The following is a 19309-nucleotide window of genomic DNA, read 5'->3' as shown; positions in this document are numbered from 1 at the left end:
TCTCCGAACGCCATTTCATTTATCCCGTTTGAATGGCCAGTTTATAATGTTCCAGTTCGAATGGAATGGCCAGTTTAAATGTTGCGCCAAACAGAGCCATTGTCTCTAGAAGTGCACTGGTCAATTCAATATCTTCGGAAGATACCTATGAAGAACTATAGAGTCTCCAACTCTCTATATCTCATAATCAGACATCATAGGTTCTCCTAACAATCATACTGAGATCAATAACCCTTTGATCCTTAGATTAATATTCTGTTTTAAGCAAACCATGAAGAGTTTGTTCATGCAAATCTGTATTTGACTCTTCATTTGTTATTAGGTTTGTTTAAGGACTAAACACTAAGGTTTATCATAAAACTTCAAACAAACAAAGAAGAATGAATGAAAGTTTCAACTCTTTATTAAATATTCAGCACTTACAAGGAAGAGTCTTTGTGAGACTTTATTACATCAAATGCATATAAGCAACAACTACTACTCTTCTTATGAGCATCAATGCCAACACTTATTTTGTTGTGGGATGAGGAATGGAGATTCGATGTTCGAAGTTACTCTACTCGGCATATAGATGCAGTAGTTACATATATTAATTCTCAAGTGTGGTGCTTCATCGGCTTCTATGGACACCCGACGAGCAGCGAATGCAAGCATACGTGGCAGCTTCTTCGACGGCTTCATGCTTTTTTGGACATCCGGTGGTGTTATGCAGATCATTTTAACAAAATTTTCTTGTTTCAAGAGAAGCTTGGCGGGTCTGACCGCTCCGAAGCGGCATGGCGGACTTTAATGCTTACTTGGACGATTGCACTCTTTAGACTCTTCACTTTTTTGGTGATAGGTGGACCTGGGAAAATGAGCGCTCGGAGCCCGGCAATATCCGCGAATGTCTTGATTATGTGACGACGAATGACCCGTGGGAGGCGCTGATTGAACGGTACAAAGTGATTCATCTAGATTATTTTTGGATAAGACCATATAGTGATCCAAATTTTGTTGGATCCCTCTGTAGTCCACCGAGCTAATCTCCTGAGGCCTTTTCGACTTGAGCGTGGTGGTTGAAGGACCGGCGTGTCGGGAGATAATCGACAGCGCTTGGGTTCCTATTTCTCAGCGCCTGGCCGAGTGCAGCATTTCCCTTTGGCGATGGCGTAGGAAGACTTTCGGCGCAGTTCGCCAGAGGGTCACCGAAATGCAGAAGAAGCTCGCCTCCCTCGGGTTTAACTTACCACTAATCATTTTTTTACCATGACTTCAATTTTACTGGTTTACCCCTTACCTTCCGTTATATAAGTGTTGAATGTTTACAACGATTTATTAAATAAGTAAATTAATATAAATTTTATATGCGGAATTTGCGAAAATAATTACAGTATTTGCGGAATTTATTAAAATAAGTACGATATTTGCAAAAAATTGTTAAAAAAATTGCGGTATTTACAAAATTTCATACAATATTTATGAAATATACGAAATTTATAAATATTTGCAAAATAACCCCGAACCTCTTCCGTGGGCCGGGATTCCGCGCGGATTCTGCCCTTTCCAATCCTCGGTCACGACCCCATCCTAATATCGAATTAAACCCAAAATTTAATCCGCATGTAAGAATCATACAAATAGCCGTAAAAATCCAATTTTCATTTCAACCAAAAAATATTCATTACCTTATCCAAATTATTTCACGAGACACCCCGCCCTCCATAAATCAAAAACCCCAAAAAGATCGTAAATTACCTAAAACCCAACAAACAAAAACATCACTCAGTGGCATTGTAGCAAATAACACCAATCTTCAGGCCTTTGTTAAACATCATTCACACTGAACCTATTTTCCCCCTCCGAAACACTACTATAGCGAGGAGTACAGAGGGATAAGGCAAAAAAGAGGTCTACTTCCATGGCGTCAATATTCGGCTCAGCTACGTCGTCGTTTCATGGCCAAATCGCGGCGGTTCCGATGCCCTCGACCATACGGTTTTCCCCGAGGACCGGAAGCGGAGTCGTTCCAGTGAAGGCTTCAGCTTCAGGGACGGTTCTGGTTGAGAAGACCGACTCGGAGAAGGTGAATCGGCTCAAACTCACTTACGCCGAGAAAATCATTCCTCTTCTCATGGAAGAGTTTTCTTATACCAATATACACCAGGTATAAGCATTTGTTTGTGTATACATGTTGAATTCTGCATTTTTTATTTCTTAAATTTCATTCCGTAAGTGTACCTTAGTTTTTTCAGTAATGGAGGTCGTAAGGTATATAATTTAGGTTGATTATGACGTTTTAGAGTTAGAATCTGTTGTTGATTGAGTGCATTATAGATTGGATTAGGTTACAGAGCTGCTTTTGTGTGGTAGATTAGATACTTCAAGATAAATTAGTGAAGGCGATTTGTTTACAAAATATAAACAGGGAATTAAAGAAAAGAAACAGTGACTCAGATTTCTGTATGGATCAAGAGTTGGCGTTCCTAATGAAAAGAGCTCAATATATTAATAGGAAATGGAAGATTTCGAGATCCATTAATTCCCCACATAAGAAAGCAAAAGTGAGCCGAGTCTGAAATTGCAGGCCATTAAAATGTTGATATTAGTAACTTAGTAGTTGCGTTACAATTTTTTGTGTTGTTGGCCGAGTAAGTAGGTTCCGAAGGTTGAGAAGATCGTAGTAAACTGTGGTTTGGGAGATGCTCAACAGAATTCTAAGGGGCTTGAAGCAGCACTGAACGAGTTGGCTATCATAACTGGTCAGAGACCTGTGAAGACCCGAGCCAAGGCTGCCATTGCTGCTTTCAAGATCAGAGAAGGTCAACCCCTCGGGATCGCGGTCACGCTCCGAGGAAAAGTGAGTATTCAAAGTCAAACTATACTTTTTTTTTTCTTTCCATTGTTTCCATTGTCATCATGATGTCATTATGTGATTAACTTGTTAGGCATTGCAACAGTGAATTAACATTCGGGTTAGAGATATAACTGTTGATAACATGAGTTATTATCTTCATGTTGTCTCTTGCTTGCTTTAGGCTTAAAAAAGTATCGTCTATTGTTTCAAAGTCCCGACTCCCTTGGCCATTGAACTTCTTTGGTTTATTGGGATCAGCACCGTTTCACAATCTTTTTCACTCTACCTCTGACTAAAAAACCATTCGGGTGAATGATACAATCCAAGTTAGTTTCTCAGAACGGGATTACTAATAATGTTATTGACACTGGGTTCACGTCGAGAGGTGAACCAATCTCCTAAATGATACTACTCTACAACTAAAGAAAATAAAACAAGTAACCCAGTAACTCATCTCAGAACCATAACGACTTATTGAAACTGAAACATGATTAAATAAATAAACACAAAAAATTAAATAAATAACTGACTAATATGCCCTGTTTGTTTTCTGTATCTATGTTGGAAAGGTGATGTACTCGTTCTTGGACCGCCTCATAAACTTGGGGCTTCCTCGGGCTCGGGATTTCCAGGGCGTGAACACAAGTAGCTTCGACGGGAATGGGAACTACTCGGTGGGAATCAAAGACCAGAGCGTGTTTCCGGAGATCAGATTCGACGCTCTGAACAAGCCGAGAGGAATGGATGTTTGCATTGCCACAACAGCCAAAACCGACAAAGAAGGGCAAAGGCTGTTGGCACTCATGGGAATGCCATTCAAAGAGAGCACCGGTTCCGCTTCCTCTGGCCTCCGCAAGAAGAAGCTCAGGTCTCACCATTTCGACTCCAAAGGAAGAGAAAGGTCCCGAAGATAGACGCCAATGCCCGCACAATTTCGTCTTCGCTTGCTTTTTGTTCTGTACTATTCTACTCTCTGTTTTTGTTCTCTTTCTTTTTATTTTCATGCCACAGGCTTTAGCTTTGGATTCGGAGAGAAAAATGGCTTGGTTGTGTAAATCATGTAGCTCTTGTTGATTGTTATTCTTGAATTGCTAATTATTTTTTTGCTGTTTACCATTAAAAACAGGGGGTTGTTGGGTACTATGCTAATATATTCTAGCCATTTGAAAATTAGTTTTACAAATAATCTCTGTTTTACGAAATAATCTGAAAGTGAACTAAGTTATGGTAGGAATTACTTGTTCTATAATTATTAAAGGATTACATACATCTAAGATTCTAAACTAAAAAAGTGTTCTTTATATTCAAATTTAATATATTCAACCAACACACTCAGGTGATAGTGCTATTTTGTTTTAAAAATAATTCAAAAGACTATTTTACTATATTAAAAATATAGTATGGTACAATTTCCATAATATTTTACAGCCATTTCACAAAAATTGCCGTCAACCACTTATTATTTATTTAGGCAAACAAATTAATAAAGGTCGTTAAGTTGGTACGTGTTCCAAACACCACTAAATCTTTGCAACTAATTTTAAACTCAACAAACCGAATCCTATTGCTTTGCTGGCTCAAAATCCATAAACTCCGTCTAAAATTGACCCTCTCTGTGTCTCTGAAATCTGAATCGCCACAGTCACTCAAAGTCGCAAACACAACAAAATCACCCTAATATCGTTTAGCACCCAAACCACAAAGGAACAAACAACTCAGAGAGAAAGAGAGAGGCAATCGATTGAAACGATTTCATTGATGGGTAACTATTATCAGTTTGCATTGGGAAATGGAATTGCTTTGTCATCATCACCATCTATATCAATGGCGACACGTTCTCGTCGGACCATTAAGTCGGAGCAACCAACTATGCCTGATCTCTCGTCTTCCGACCGTATACTTCCCGGCGGCGAAGCTGGCTCCTCCTCCCATCGCCGCCGCAACCTCGTTTTCGTCGTCAATCCTCTGGGTCTCTCTCTCTCTCTCTGTCTCTCTCTTTAATTTTTTAGTTTCTAAATTTTAACTTTCATTATTTTTTTTTGTAAGTCAGGGGCTAATGGAAGAACAGGGAAGGAATGGAAGAATCTATTTCCGCATCTAAGGTCTCGCCTTGGTTCAGATTGTAATGTGCGTTTACTCTCTTTTTTGTGTGAATTAAGATTAGAATAACTATATACATACTAATTTATTGGTTTAGAATTTTGTACCAGAAAGTTGAAATATTTGTGTGTGCCAATGAAAGGATTTATTTGTCTTATGAACTCACAAACCATGCATAATTGTATAAAACTACTATTAGATTTTGGGCTTCTTTCTGTGTAACGTTTAGGATTAGTGCTTCTACAAATATGATTATAAATTTTTAGTATCTGGTGGCTGTATTGAGTCAAAAGCTACATTCTTGAAGGGATGTTCATGAAGCCTGATCATGGTTGTTCTAAGGGACAATGTTTACGCAGATTTCTGCGAGATAGAAGATAAGCGTTTCTCGGTGTCTCTTCGTCTTTTGGAGGATAGAAGAAATTTATCTTTCAGTGTGCTTCTGAGTAGGGTTGCTGCTTGTTGGTTGGTCGGGATTGTGGAAGAATGTTTGACATTCGTTTCGGAGGTCAGATTTTGGAGGAGGTATGTCGGAAACGGATTCTCTATAATTGTGGATGTTATGGTCAACAAGAGAGGTTCTTGTTTGAGGCTCTTGAGGTGGCCCAAGGAGAAGGCAAGATGATTCTAACCCCAGAGGGCTCTCGGAGAAACGGATGGAGAGGTTTTGCGAGGATTCTGAGTTCGACTCTTAAAAGATGGTCAGCAGACCTGTCTTACAATAACAAGGTTCAACGTTGTGAGGTTAACAAGGAAGTCAATAAGAAAGTCAGTTTTGTAGAGGCAGTGCATGGCCAGATAAAGAATCGGGGAAGGAAGTTCAGCCCGAGCAGTCTTTTGTTCCCCACTCTTCTTGGAAAGATCGGGGGTTCGCAGGAAGTGTTTGCAGGAGGTGTTCTCGAAAGATCCAGGGTTCGAAAGGAAAGAAGCTTCTAGGAGAAGAAGGAAGTATTCACCGTTCTCCAGTTGTTCCTATCACTCCGCTCGGCTCGAGGATCTCTGATGACTCCAGAGTTGGGAAAGCAGAAGAGGTTTTAGGCATTAACGAGCCCGATCACTCTTTTATCTTAAAGGGCTACGATTTGGGATTGAAGAGTGAGGCTTTTCTTTCAAGGACGAGTGACCATATCGCTCTTATTCACTTCAGCGAATGTGCTCAGTTCTCAGCCCCCCCAGATATTGGGCATGAGCTGATTTTGGAGACGGCTTCAGCTCGTGTTGATACGCTCGAGGCTTTGGATGGCATGGCGGCTTTCTTCGATTACGATGCGTTCTCCTGCAGCGAGGAAGACGGTATCCCGAATTCCAGAATCCTTCTTCCTTCCGCTCTTTCTCGGGATGCCGAGTCTCCAAAGTCTAATGGGATAGAGCAAAGTGGCGTAGAACAGGTGGTGTCTACTCCCGATCGGAGAAAAGGAAAGGCTGGGAAGATCGAAATGGATAAATCATAAAAGAGATCTTCGGAAAATGGCCTATCTACTTAGCTTACGGAAACCGAAGTTCATGAGGATTCGTTCAGGTTTTTTATGAAGTCTTTCGCTTGGATTGAGAGGAGGTTCGGAGGATGCTTTTGGTTCGTGGATTTTAGTATGGTGTTTTGTTTTTCCTTCGGAACAACGAGCAGGGAGCAGCGGGCGGGTTTTTTGTTTTGCAAACTCTACGAAGTTTTTTTTCTCAAATAGGCTCGTAGGATGTTTGCTTTTGGAGTGTCCCTTTTTTACTTTGTTTCCTTTTTTGGGGCTTGTTTCGGGTTTTTCCCGACTACTCATGTAATCGGATTTCGCATGTTTTCAATATAACGGTGTTCTTGTTTAAAAAAAAAAAAAAAAACTGAGAAGAGAAAGTCCTTCCAAACTCTGTGCAGATAAGCGAATCGTTGACTTCGGGTCCTTCTCACGCGATAGACATAACGAGAGAGGTTAGGATTCTTTTCTTCTTCCACCACAAATATAGTCTCTCTTCGATACAACAATTTGTGCTCTTGTAACCTTGATTTGTTTCTTCAATTACTTTTCAGGCAATACGAGAGGGCGCGGACGCTGTAATTGCTGTTGGAGGAGATGGAACTCTACACGAGGTACCGACTCTCACTCTCACTTTATATGAGAATAATATTTGGCAATTTTCTATTTTTTTATTTTATATTTATAACAAGGCAGGTTGTCAATGGGTTCTTTTGGGCGGGAAAAGCTATTAGTAATCACGATAAAGAAGCTACCCATTCGACTGCTCTCGGTGTAAGTGTTTGCTAAATAAATAAAATCGTCTGATTGTTTCTCGCAACCTTGACGATTATTGCTGGCCGTCTGTGCAGCTGATTCCATTGGGGACGGGCTCTGATTTCGCCAGGACGCTTGGATGGTCAGTTTTCGTGTTTCATTCTGGTTTGTTGTTCTAGTATGGGTTTCGAGTTATCGTTAATCATAGGAATTAAATTTAAGATTCACTTGATCCGGCTACGCTGCTTAGAAGAAAGCTTCTTTTGATTTTTTTTTTTTTTTTTTTTTTTTGTAGGAAAAACGACCCCGTTGAAGCCATTGAACGTGTTCACAGAGGTTATCGCTTTGCTTGAATAATGCTTTTGTGCGATGACTTTAGCTTTCGAATATCACTTATTATTTTTTATGTTCAGGACTTCGATCACGTGTGGATGTCGGTCTCATAAACGGGGAACAAGGAGAGTCGCATTACTTTATTAACGTTGCAGATATTCATCTGTAAGGTTAAGCTGAAACTAAAACTACTATAGTTCGGTCTAAAAAATAACTCATGCCTCGATCAATAAAGTAATTGAACTCCATCATTTTTTTCCTCGGTGTTTTGTAGGACTGCGAAAGCTGGATATTATTCTTCTAGATATAAGAAATTCGGAAAGTTGTGCTATGTCATTGGTGCTTTGCAAGCTTTTATGGGGCACAGGAATCAAGACTTCAGAATTAAGGTACTCAATTAACTCTCAGAAGAGAAAAAGTGATTTTTTAATTTTTTTTATTATTATTTTTTTATGAAGTGAGCTAGCTCAAGGACGAAAACAATCCGGTAATGACAGGTCAACGACGGAGAATGGGAAACGTATTCTCAAGTGACAGCCCTTTGCATCGGAAACGGGAAATACTTCGGCGGCGGAATGAAAATCACGCCTAACGCTGACCCGTGTAGCGGAAATCTCGAAGTGAGCATCTCTCGCATTATTATATTCGAAGGGCAAATCAGCAGTTTATTATATTTATTTAGTATTATTTTGTTAATGACACCACTAGGACAATGTGTTTTTCGTGTGGGAACCGAGTTTATCAGTCAGATTAGTAGTTTCGGTTGGGAGATACATTGTGTTGTATCACTCTCTCACCCGTGTCCTTCGGTTTCTCAGGTGGTTACTCTTCGGGACTTTAAGTGGTACGACTTTGTTCTGAAGATGCATAGGCTGTACAACGGCACGCATTTATCAGTAAAGAACGTGTCATCGATGAGGTAACTTTGCTATGCCCTATTCGATATAGCCGTGTCTCTTGTCCGTGTTTTCACCTCTCTTTTTGTGTAGTGTGCGGTGTATCGAAGTGGAAGATGTTGGTGGGACCGGAACCGTTTTTGTTCAGTCTGACGGAGAGCATTTGGGCTTCCTGCCCAGGAAGTTCACCATCCTACCCGGGGCCATCGAGATGATATTCTAAATAAATTAATTAATTAAACCCTTGTTATTGTTTACAATATCACAATAGTTTGAAGCAATCTGTTTCTCTTTCTTTAATTTATTTTTAGTTAAAAGGAATAGAGCAAAAGTTCAGCCAACCCCTCTTTTTACATGATTTACACTTCCAGCCAATATTCCGTAAATAACAAGTAAATGGCCACGTTCACATATTTACACGTTTAAATCGACGTAAATACTACACCATTTTATTTTAATAAATAGGTAAACCAAAAATGTCACGTCATATTTGTAGTCATTTATTTAATATTTAGGAAAAAGTGGTTATATAGCAATCACAAACGTTTAAATTGGTTAATTACTTTACTTTTATTTTATTTTTTAAAGTAGAATTGTAAATATGGATTGGCTTGGGTCGGACAACTAGGCTTTTATAAGAAGAGATCCGGCCCATTAAATGTTCGAACCGGATTTCAGCGTCACGGAGTTGATGATTAAGTCAGTTATATTTTACAAAATTGAATTTGTTGGTGGCTAATGAGAATGGGCATAAATTAGTTGGTTTTCGTCGGCATTTCCAGAAAATTTCATTGTATAAGAAAGGAATTTTAGACCTTTATATTATTTTAAAAAATCAGAAAAGGAATTTTAGACCTTTAGAGAATTTTCACTGGAATTTAGCTTTAATAACAAACAATCTTTAATAAAAAAAAAAAGAAAAAAAAAAGTTACATAAATAAAAAGGAAATCGTCAATGTTGCTACTTTTCAAACATTGCTTTGGGACACATATTCAAACAGTTTGTCATTAAAGAAGCATATCTGGTAGAGTTAACAAAGAACAGGGGTATCAAAGCAAAAACTATTCTATTTGGTTTTTCTATGGCCACGGTTTTACTTCAGAAATGTCCACATATTTAAACCAAAACCCCGCGTAACATTCCAATAATAAATAAATAAAATGTCCACCATTGTTTCACTCTCTTCCAACCTTCACACTCCTTTTTCGACCTCCTTAGTCTCTCTCCCCCGCCCTAGGCTCTCGCTTCCGGGCTTTATTCGGTGCAGACTAGAGGGCCGATCTCCGTCGGGGAGCGACGGAGACTCGCCGGAGCGAGAAAACGCTCTGCTCAAGGTGGCCTGGAACGCCTCCGAGCTACTCGGAATCGCCGCTTCGTTTTTCACGAGCCGCGACGGAGGAATAAGTCCCGCTGTCGGAGATCGTGACCTCGCCGGAGACGATTCGGTGACGGTGGATCGTGCCGTGATTGTTCAGGCCATCAAAGACGACTTCCAAAGATCCTACTTCGTCAATGGTTTTGTTCTTTAGACTAAACCCTTATCATTACTTTTCTTCTTCAAGTTTCCTTATTGTGTTCTAAATTTAGCAATTTGACTTGAATCTGGATGATGCAAACGATTAGATATGCGTTGAAGAACACGAGAGATAAATTGGTAATAGCCTTTAATCCATCCCAGTGCGGATAAAAATGATTGAAATGATAAAACATGTTCAATTTAACACAGAAAAAAAATTGGCCAATTTGTCAAAGCCTAATTCTGTCTGAGAGGAGTGTCCTTAATTAGAGCTTGATGAATTCGAGCCCACTGTTTGGCTTTTTGGAGTCGAGCTGTTGTCTAAATTATAGGTATGTCGAAGAGGGATTTGATTTCTTCACCAATGCCTCGTTTTCTGGGCCGATGTCTCAGCAAAGGACTCGAATCTCGGTCCAATGTTGTGCTGGCCATGGTGATCACGAGGATGTTAACGAGCGAGCCTAGAGGTAACTGAGTGGGATAAGATGTTGGACTTAATGTCTTGATCAGAGCTCAGGTTGATTTGGAGGACTACTTAAAATAGTTGAGAGACCATGTTTATGTAGTGTACCTTCTTTTGGACGTTGATAGAGAAATATCCATGGATATCTGAAAGAGAAAAGGCCTAGAGTTTAAGGGTATTATGGTAAAGCTCTGATGGATTTGTGTAATGTTGGAAGTCAAATAACAGCTTGGGTACTATTTAATGAGCTATTCCGATCTGCGATTTACTGATTATGATTGTAGGTTTGGATAATATGAAGCACTTTTTTTTAGTCTGTAAGTGTTTTGTTTTTTTTTTTATTTATTTATAAATCAGCAGAAATTGACAAAAAAACATGATCATACTCGATTCATCATATGAACTCTGATTCTGTTACAGCACATGTCACCTAATCAAAGAGAATGATTGAGAGCTGAAACTACTAGTTGAAGGGCTTGTAGAAGATTTTAAAAATGGATAAACATACTTCATGCCATGTCAATATCATGGTCTCTAGTTCTTTGTCAGTCACTATCTAGTATTTCTGATTCCTAGGTGATCTTACGCTCGACGCATATGAAGAGGATTGTGAATTCGCCGACCCAGCAAGTTCCTTTAAAGGGCTTCGACGTTTCAAGAGAAATTGCACAAATTTCGGGTCCCTTTTGGACAAGTCTGACATGAAGCTTATGAAGTGGGAGGATTTTGAGGTACCCAAAAACACCCTACTTCCTAGTAATGGTAACTCGACCGTATAGAATTTTTATTTATCGACCGTTATCTACAATACACTAAGGTTTAAATGAAATCCTGTTTTGGAGCGCAGGACAAGGGCATCGGTCACTGGAGATTTAGCTGCATTCTTTCGTTTCCTTGGAAGCCTATTCTTTCTGGTATGTCATTTTAAATGTTATAGCAAGCAATCAAATCCGTATGGTTTACTTATAAGTTGTTTTATACTATTTCAGCTAGTGGGTACACAGAGTATTTCTTTGATCCACAGTCTGGAAAAATATGCAGGTAAACATTAGTAAATCTGCTGTTTTATTTGCATTCAGTAATTTTCATGTATGATTCAAAGGTCTCCTTGTGATTGTAAATACACACAAAAAAGGCATGTTGAGCATTGGAATGTCCCCAAAATGGTGTTACTGAAGCAACTTCTTAAACCGGGCCGGAGAAATCTGGCAAAGAGAACATGATGAGTTCAGACTTCAGGGAGACAATTCCCGTGGCTAAGTTTTAAGGATTTTGAAGAGGGGGTTTCATGTCCAAGTTCATGTCTGTGTTGAAAATATCGGCGGGATCGAACATGTGTGTTTATATCACGTGTTAAATGCTTTCTATATAGTATTATGTGTATCCTCTTGAATTCGCTGCGGGACAAGACTAGGGAGATCTGAACTATAGACAAAATCTCTCTTTCTAGAAGAAAGTGTGTTAAGAGGGAGACTGGGGATTATTCGAATTAAATGTAATTAATTTCAAATCCAAACTTTGTTTACATAGGAGTAAGTGATTTTTCGTGAAGAGATGTGACAATAACTCCTAAAAAACGATATGATATGGCATTGGTTTATCTAATAGTTTCAAATCCAAACTTTGTTTATGTAGGAGTAAGTGATTGTTCGTGAAGAGATGTGACCAAGAGTGAAAACTCTTAAACCACCACATGATATGGATTGGTTTATGTCTTAATTTCAAATCCAAACTTTGTTTGTATAGGAGGAAGTGATTGTTCGTGAATTCGAAAAAAAAGTGATTGTTCATGAAGAGATGTGACCAAGAGAAGAAACTCTTAAAAAACGACATGATATGTCATTGGTTTATCTCTTGCCTCCGTAGAAATGTGTAGTTATCTAGATTTATAAGTTGAAGTAATTGTTGTTTACGTACAAATAGTAATTAAATCAAGAAAAATTAGTCGAACTAAATCACTTGAAACGTTGATATTGCAATCTAGCATTCGTCCAAGTTTCTATTCTAGCAAAAAATGATGACATGGCTTAATCATGTACGATAAACCCTAAACCCTAAACCCTATTATTAAGTCAGAATTGCATGAAAGAGCCTACATTGATAGAGACTTCCAAGACCATTATTCAGGGAAATAGCATTGAAATATATTTTTATTGACCAATTAGAATTTCCCCCCAAGGTATAGGGTTTAGGCTTTAGGGTTTATCGCGCTCTCCGGTCCATGGTCTCAACATCTGAAAAACACCGAGCTACAAGACAACAAAATTTATTAATATTTATAAGTTAGATAATTGTTGTTATAAAATATTTTTAAAAATTATAAATTACCGTTTTTTTGAGCAAAATCTTCTCCACGTCCTTGCGCGTGATCACTCGAGTGCTTGACCAAGAATTCATCCACGGTACTCGAACACCGGCATTATTTCCGAACTGCTGACCAATCTCCGGGATCGCCTCGAACGCCCAATATTGCACCGCGTGCAAATTCCCTGATAAGGAATACTTAGCCTCCTTCTGTAGGACATTTTCTTTGAGAGATTTCTCCTTTACTCGTTCGTAGTACCGCAACAAGTTTACCGAGAGGGAAGACATCGTCTCAGCCCACGAGATGTTCCCCCATGGCAGAGAATAGAAGAACGGCAAATCATCAACCATGTATAGGTACTTGTCGTTGATTGCCTTGTTGTGTTCTAGTCCGAGGAGATATCCCAAGACAAACACACATAATCCAAGCTTGTACGCGTCGTTTGGATCTTGACATGTCTTGAACGCGCTAATCAAGACGTCGAACCTGGCGTTTGACACGCCGTTCAAGTAATCTTTAATGAGCCTATCGCTCCTCCGCTCATTCTGCTCCTCCTTCGATGGACCATCTTCCATGCTCATTCCGGTTATCAATGCGTATTCGAGTCTTCCGAATCTCACGCGTTTATTTCCTATTCCGAAATGAATCTCCCCCATTTTTGTTGGGTGGATCTTACGTAGAAGAAGAGAGTGTAGTAGCGTAGAAAAGTTTAGTGTGCTCCCTTCGAAGAATTGAGCGAACGGACTCTCCGCGACCCTTTGAAGTAGACCGAGATCGGTGAATTTTTCTTTCACCGTCTTCAAATGCCCCGAACCACCGTATGTGATTCGACCGGCAAAGTCGTGGTCGCATAAATACGTCAATTTATCCTACATATTTAATTTTCACAAAATATTAATATAATTAAACATAACTCCAAGAATTCATTTAAATTTTTTTAATATAACAACATATATAACATAAGAGAAACAACTAATTATTAGTATGTTGTTCATAATTAAAAAAAAAAACTAATTACATAAAACAACTAATTAGTATGTTTTTCATCATTTAAAAAATCTACTTACAAAAAACAACTAATTAGTTTGTTGTTCATAATAAAAAAAACAATTAATCATTAATTAGAAAAAAAAACAACTATTTATGATGTTCATAATTAAAAAAACAACTAATCATTAATTAGACAAACAACTAATCATTAATTAGACTAATTATGTTGTTCATAATTAAAAACAATACAAAAACTCTTTTTATTTATCTTAAATTATTTTTAAAAAAAACTGTCGGAACTCGTCGGCCATCGGAATGCGTCGGAACACGTCGGAATACGTCGGAACCGGTCGGAAATTTCCGATGAAGACCATCGGAATTCATCGAAAACTGTCGGATCCGACAGTTTCCGATGGATTCCGATGGTCTTCATCGGAAATTCCTAGAAATTAAAAAAAAAAAAAAAAAAAGATTTCACCTCCAAATCTCATTCAAATTAACCTAAAATAACTAATAACCACTCAAATCTTGTATCCTATCATTCCTACACTAATCAAACCATGAAAAAACTATAAAAAAACTAACCTTTTTTGTCATTTGGTGAAGGTTGGAGCTATGGTGGTTTCGGTCTCTTCGGTCGGAGGTGTGTCGGAACTTCGGTCGGAGGCGTGTCGGAACTCGTCGGAATGGGTGTGGTTGGGCGTCGGAATGGCGTCAGAATGGGCGTCGGATTTGAGGGGGGTATCGGTTGAGATTTGGTGTGGAGAGAAAGTGAGAGAGTGAGAATGAAAGAGATGAGGGTTTATTTTGAAATGAGGGTATTTTCGTCTTAAAAGTGTCCAAAAGTCCAATTTTGGATATTTTTTAAGTAACGGGTCTAATGGTGGTATTTCCATAGTTTTTGGGTCTAGAAAATGAAATTTCTCCATACAAATGGGTATTTGTTTGTGTGCTAACTTTTTTTTTCTTTCTTTCTTAAAGTCTGTTTGCTGGTTAATAATTTGAAGAAGTGGGATTGAGATTGTTTGAGATTTTATTTGGTACGAGAGATGGAGATTAGAGTGAGAGATAAATGATTATTAAAGTTGGAAATGAATAATTAGATTACATGAAATGAGAAAGATGAAGTTTTATTTATTTATCGTTAGATAATATAAAAAATAATCGAAAAAATGACTCTTATATTTGGACCGTTTCTCAATCTGCTGATTGTGCACGTCTAAGAACCCTAATTGCGTGAATGAATGCGTCGAGAATGTATGGGCATAACATCTTTCTTTAATAGTAGTCAATGTTGTCGCTCATTCTTGGACAACGATTTAGCGGTGCGAGTGGTTCGACTTAAGGCCGGACCAATTGATCGCGCTCGAGTCAAAGGTGTCATGAACCCAAAGATTCAGGTTCTTCTTCACGAATAGTCGAAGAACCTGTTTGTTGGATAAGCTCAAACAAAGAAGAGTATAGATGAACTTCAAAGGGACTCAGAGGTAGTGCCTCTGATTACCTCTCTGATGGTCAACATTAGCAGGGTTGAGATGCATTAATTTCGAGGTTTTAGAGTGTTTAGAGTGAATTTCGAGTGAAATGAGCTTTCGTAGACTTTCAGGAGCTATTTGGTACTCAAATATTTGTTACCTTGAATTTAGCGTCGAGTGGGGTATTTATAGGCCTCGGGACGCATTTAAATGGGGTCATGGCCTTTTTCCGTGTTTAGGACGTGCCGACACCTAGGTCCCGACCGGCGGCCGACAAGGTCCCGATCGGCGGTGGCGAGGTCTCATCCAGCTGGTAGCTAGATCCCGGCCGGCGGGCAGCAAGGTACCGTCTGGTAGGCAGCAAGGTCCCGATCGACAGGTGGCGAGGTCCCAGTCGGCGAGCGGCGAGGTCTGGGCCGACGGGCAGCAAGATACCGTCCGGTGGGTGGCAAGGTCCCAATTGTCGGGGTCCTGTCTGGCAAAGTCCCGATCGGCGAGATCCCAGCAGACAAGGTCCCAACTGGCGGGCGGCAAGGTCTCGGTCTTCCAGTCGGCGAGGTCCAGCCTAGCATGGTTTTGGCCGGCGGGCGGCAAGTCCCCGGCTAGCGAGATCATGTCCAGCATTCAGTGAGTTTTTATGCCGGTGGCTGGCGAGTTTCCTGCCGGCAGCCAGCATGTTTTCCTACCGGTGGTCGACGAGTTTTCCTACCGGCGATTGACCGTCAGTGATCTTCTCGCCAGCCAAGTCTCGGCCGACGGTTGACCGAGTATAGTCGATGGCCATCCTAAACTTACCAGCAGCCAAAGTCAAGTCGGTGGTCATCCTAAAGTTACCAGTGCCCAGCCGAGGTCTCTTAAGTGGCTGAAATCGTGCATTCTCTGAGCCCTTACATTCATGCGTGCGTCCTATTTCGCCTTAGCGTAAAATGACACATAATAGTCAACAGCTCTGGAAGTCAAAATAGAAACTGTTTAAGGACAAAAGGTTGTAATAAGAGGAAAACATGAATAAACTTTATTAATCGTGAAAAGGAATTACAAGAGGACGAAGTGACGAAGTCTCGCAGGGGAACTCGGCACCGAAAGCAACAATACTTAATTAATAATTCCGAAAATAAATTCTAAGCTCGTGTGTGCAAATCGACATCTGATCCTCTATTTATAGACGAGGCGGGACTTCTTTGTTGAAGACACGTGTTGCTTGATCCGTTTCGCATCGTCGGGGTTGAATTCGTCCTGGATCCGGTCTTCATGGCGTGGCTTCTCTTTGACTGACCGATTCTTCTGGTCAGGAGGACATGGTCGAACTGGAAGACGTGATTGGGCTTGGGCCGATCTAGAATGTAGTTAGACTTGGGCCGACCTGTTGAAATTGAACTGGGCCCAAGACTGATCTGCGAACCGACCTGCTAAGAGGATAATGGGCTTTGTCGTGCCTTAACCCGTTCCTTAGAGAGGTTATGGCAGATTCGTGACATACGTTAGAGATTTTTCAGAGCACAACCTTGTAACGGATCATGAAATCCTTCAAGGATTCGTTCTCTTTCTGTTGAATTCCCCATAAATCTGCTATGGTCAGATCGTCCTCCACAAACATCGAATAGTGTTTCAGGAATGCAACCGATAGTTAGTCAAATCTATCGATAGAGTTCGGCTCGAGTTTGGAGAACCACTCTAAAGCGGACCCAGATAAGCTTTCTGCGAATAGTTGGCAGTAACCTGCCTCCAATTCTCTCTCTGCGAGCATAACCTGTCCCATTGCAACTCTGAAGGACAAGATAAAATCTTTTGGACTTGAAGTGCCACTATACCGCGGCAGGCGAGCCTTTCCGGTATCTCCCAGTTGCACTTCGGTAATATTTCTGACAAAAGGAGTCATCATCATTTCTTCAACGAGGCGATCTATTTCGGGGGCCGAACTGCTTGCGGAATGAAATTATGAGCGAACAACTCTCAGTTCTACCGTTATTGACTCCTTAAATCGGTCTAGTTCGGTCATGCTGGGTTCGCCCCCGTGAAATAGGCGAGGTCCCGTACGGGTAGGCGTGACCGCGGTCGCCTCGACCGGGCTATGACGGGTCTGATTCATCCCACCAAAACGTTGGGGGGGTGAATATTTGATAGGTCGCCGAAGGGCGAGGTCCCGCATTAGTCGGGAAAGACCCGGATGGTGCTCCCCCTAGGGGAGGCGGAGGGAGACCGGAAGGGTCGATCGTGACTTCTGTCTCGACTTCGCCAGCAGTCCCCCCAAGCTGGAAGCTTTTCCGGGAGACTGGTCTGTTCCTTGGGTGACCTGGATCCCAGAGAAATCCAGACAGACTCCGGGTGGGAGAGCCCGGCTCGTCTGCGCAGCCGAGGCTGCTTGACGAGCAGATTCCGAGGCGGTCGTATCTCCGGATCCCGCCTGAGGGTTCGGAGTGTTTTGAGGAGTCGAGAGAGTATTCAACCGGTTGTTAAGAGCACGGTTGGTCTCTGCTTGAGCGTCTATTTTTTTGGTCAACATATCCAGGATTGCCCTGATCCCCGGAAGGATCTCCTCTCCAGATTCGTAATGAGTCGGAGTGGAAGACATGATAGAAAGTTTTTTTTTTACGAGCTGTTTCTTTCGAGGTTGGTCTTTCTGAACTTTCCCACAGATGGCGCCAAACTGTTGATGTCGATTTTTGGATCGATCAACAATTACAAATAATATAGTGCTAGTGTATGATATTTATTTTAACGGGGTTTCAGAAGACGTCGTACAAGAAACTGTTTAAGGACAAAAGGCTGTAATAATAGGAAAATATTAATAAACTTTATTAATCGTGAAAATTGAATTACAAGAGGACGAAGTGACGAAGTCTCGCAAGGGAACTCGGCACCGAAAGCAACAATACTTAATTAATAATTCCGAAAATAAATTCTAAGCTCGTGTGTGCAAATCGACATCTGATCCTCTATTTATAGACAAGGCGGGACTTCTTTGTTGAAGACACGTGTTGCTTGATCCGTTTCGCATCGTCGGGGTTGAATTCGTCCTGGATCCGGTTTTCATGGCGTGGCTTCTCTTTGACTGACCGATTCTTCTAGTCAGGAGGACATGGTCGAACTGGAAGACGTGATTGGGCTTGGGCCGATCTAGAATGTAGTTAGACTTGGGCCGACCTGTTGAAATCGAACTGGGCCCAAGACTGATCTGCGAACCGACCTGCTAAGAGGATAATGGGCTTTGTTTGAACTGAAGCCCAATATGAAATAATATTTTTTATAGTAGATTTTTAACCCCTACAACGTGTCCAGCCAAACGCGACGCGGGGAGCAAAACGCGACGCGCTTGAGGGTACGAACGACTCACCCGAGCACGAGAGCTATTTTTAAAAGAGCTTATTCAAGAGCTAATCTGATATGATAAGGGCAGGGTCTAAACCAAGACATGTCAACGAGTCAATTCCAAATACAAGAGTTCAAGACTTCCATGAAGACTTTCATGGTTTAAGCCAAGACGAATGGAAAAAGTATAAATCTGGGCATGGGCTGATCTACGCTTCCAGAAGCAAAATGGTTAATTCATCATCCAAGCAATTGAAGAGATGGTTAAGAAGCCAAAAACGTTTTATTCTTCATCAGATTATAAATGGGCATGACTTTTGGGATTCTTATGAAGTTTCACCTTAAATCGGTATCTTATACTTGGCTGAAACAAATGGTAATTGTTTATTTTCGTTTTATTAGTAGGATGAATTCAAAATGTTGTATTTATTGGGTTTAAGAGGTGTCATTATGTGGTCTGATTACTTAGGGGGTTATAATTTCGTTTTTATTGTCTTAATGGGTTTAAATGAGGCTTTTGGTTTTCCTAGCATGAAGGGTTGTTTCATGCCTATAAATTCATCTCCATTTTAATGAGAAAAGCATCCAGATTTTGATAAAAAAAATGAGAGTCTTCTCTTGAGTTCTATATGAACTTTTATCGAACTTATCAAGACGAGTCTTGTGGCGTTCAAACTGACTTATCAATCGGTCTTTCGCATCCGATCGTGGCGTCATTCAATCCCCGACTTATCAAACGATCTTTCACCATTGTTTGTGGCGTCTTCATTATTCCAAGGTTTGCGTCTCTATAGGCGTTGGGTCGCGGAGTCACCAAACTTGTGGAGAAAACGATCTTTCCGCTGGAAATCGTGTTCCTCGCAACG

At 40.5% G+C, this 19309-nt stretch overlaps 3 protein-coding genes across 8 annotated transcripts; all 3 read left to right on the top strand.

The window, feature by feature from the left end:
* Positions 1–1843: 1843 nt before the first annotated feature.
* LOC149401635 (Ribosomal L5P family protein) lies at positions 1844–4006 on the top strand. The gene is made up of 3 exons (XM_089613283.1): positions 1844–2146; positions 2639–2839; positions 3406–4006. Exons 1-3 carry the CDS (start codon positions 1901–1903, stop codon positions 3748–3750), a joined length of 792 nt encoding a protein of 263 aa, XP_089469409.1. The 5' UTR covers positions 1844–1900; the 3' UTR covers positions 3751–4006.
* Positions 4007–4337: 331 nt separating this feature from the next.
* On the top strand, positions 4338–8725 carry LCBK2 (Diacylglycerol kinase family protein). 4 transcript variants are annotated; one of them, XM_089611516.1, is made up of 12 exons: positions 4338–4805; positions 4887–4938; positions 6801–6854; positions 6954–7013; positions 7096–7173; positions 7251–7297; positions 7451–7491; positions 7569–7653; positions 7763–7877; positions 7986–8108; positions 8307–8407; positions 8478–8725. In XM_089611516.1, the coding sequence occupies exons 2-12, from the start codon at positions 4912–4914 to the stop codon at positions 8605–8607; spliced, it is 861 nt and encodes a 286-aa protein (XP_089467642.1). In that variant the 5' UTR covers positions 4338–4805; positions 4887–4911; the 3' UTR covers positions 8608–8725. The 4 variants fall into 4 exon arrangements, with proteins under 4 accessions (XP_089467642.1, XP_089467643.1, XP_089467640.1 ...); XM_089611517.1 differs by having other exon boundaries at positions 4883–4938; XM_089611514.1 differs by having other exon boundaries at positions 4883–4963.
* Positions 8726–9511: 786 nt separating this feature from the next.
* Positions 9512–12227, top strand: LOC149401633 (Nuclear transport factor 2 (NTF2) family protein). Of its 3 annotated transcripts, none has more exons than XM_089611521.1 (5): positions 9512–9900; positions 10941–11095; positions 11212–11278; positions 11354–11405; positions 12000–12227. In XM_089611521.1, exons 1-5 carry the CDS (start codon positions 9546–9548, stop codon positions 12007–12009), a joined length of 639 nt encoding a protein of 212 aa, XP_089467647.1. In that variant the 5' UTR covers positions 9512–9545; the 3' UTR covers positions 12010–12227. The 3 variants fall into 3 exon arrangements, with proteins under 3 accessions (XP_089467647.1, XP_089467645.1, XP_089467646.1); XM_089611519.1 differs by lacking the exon at positions 12000–12227 and adding an exon at positions 11467–11971; XM_089611520.1 differs by lacking the exon at positions 12000–12227 and adding an exon at positions 11500–11971 and having other exon boundaries at positions 9517–9900.
* The last annotated feature ends 7082 nt before the right edge of the window (positions 12228–19309 follow it).

The sequence above is a fragment of the Urtica dioica genome, chromosome 4 (genome assembly GCF_054948205.1).
Source record: "Urtica dioica subsp. dioica isolate 48M chromosome 4, U.dioica_male_clone48M_v1_H2, whole genome shotgun sequence".
Taxonomy (NCBI): Eukaryota; Viridiplantae; Streptophyta; class Magnoliopsida; order Rosales; family Urticaceae; genus Urtica; species Urtica dioica.
Note: the sequence above shows the minus strand (reverse complement) of the source record. Positions and strands in the feature narration are given on the sequence as shown.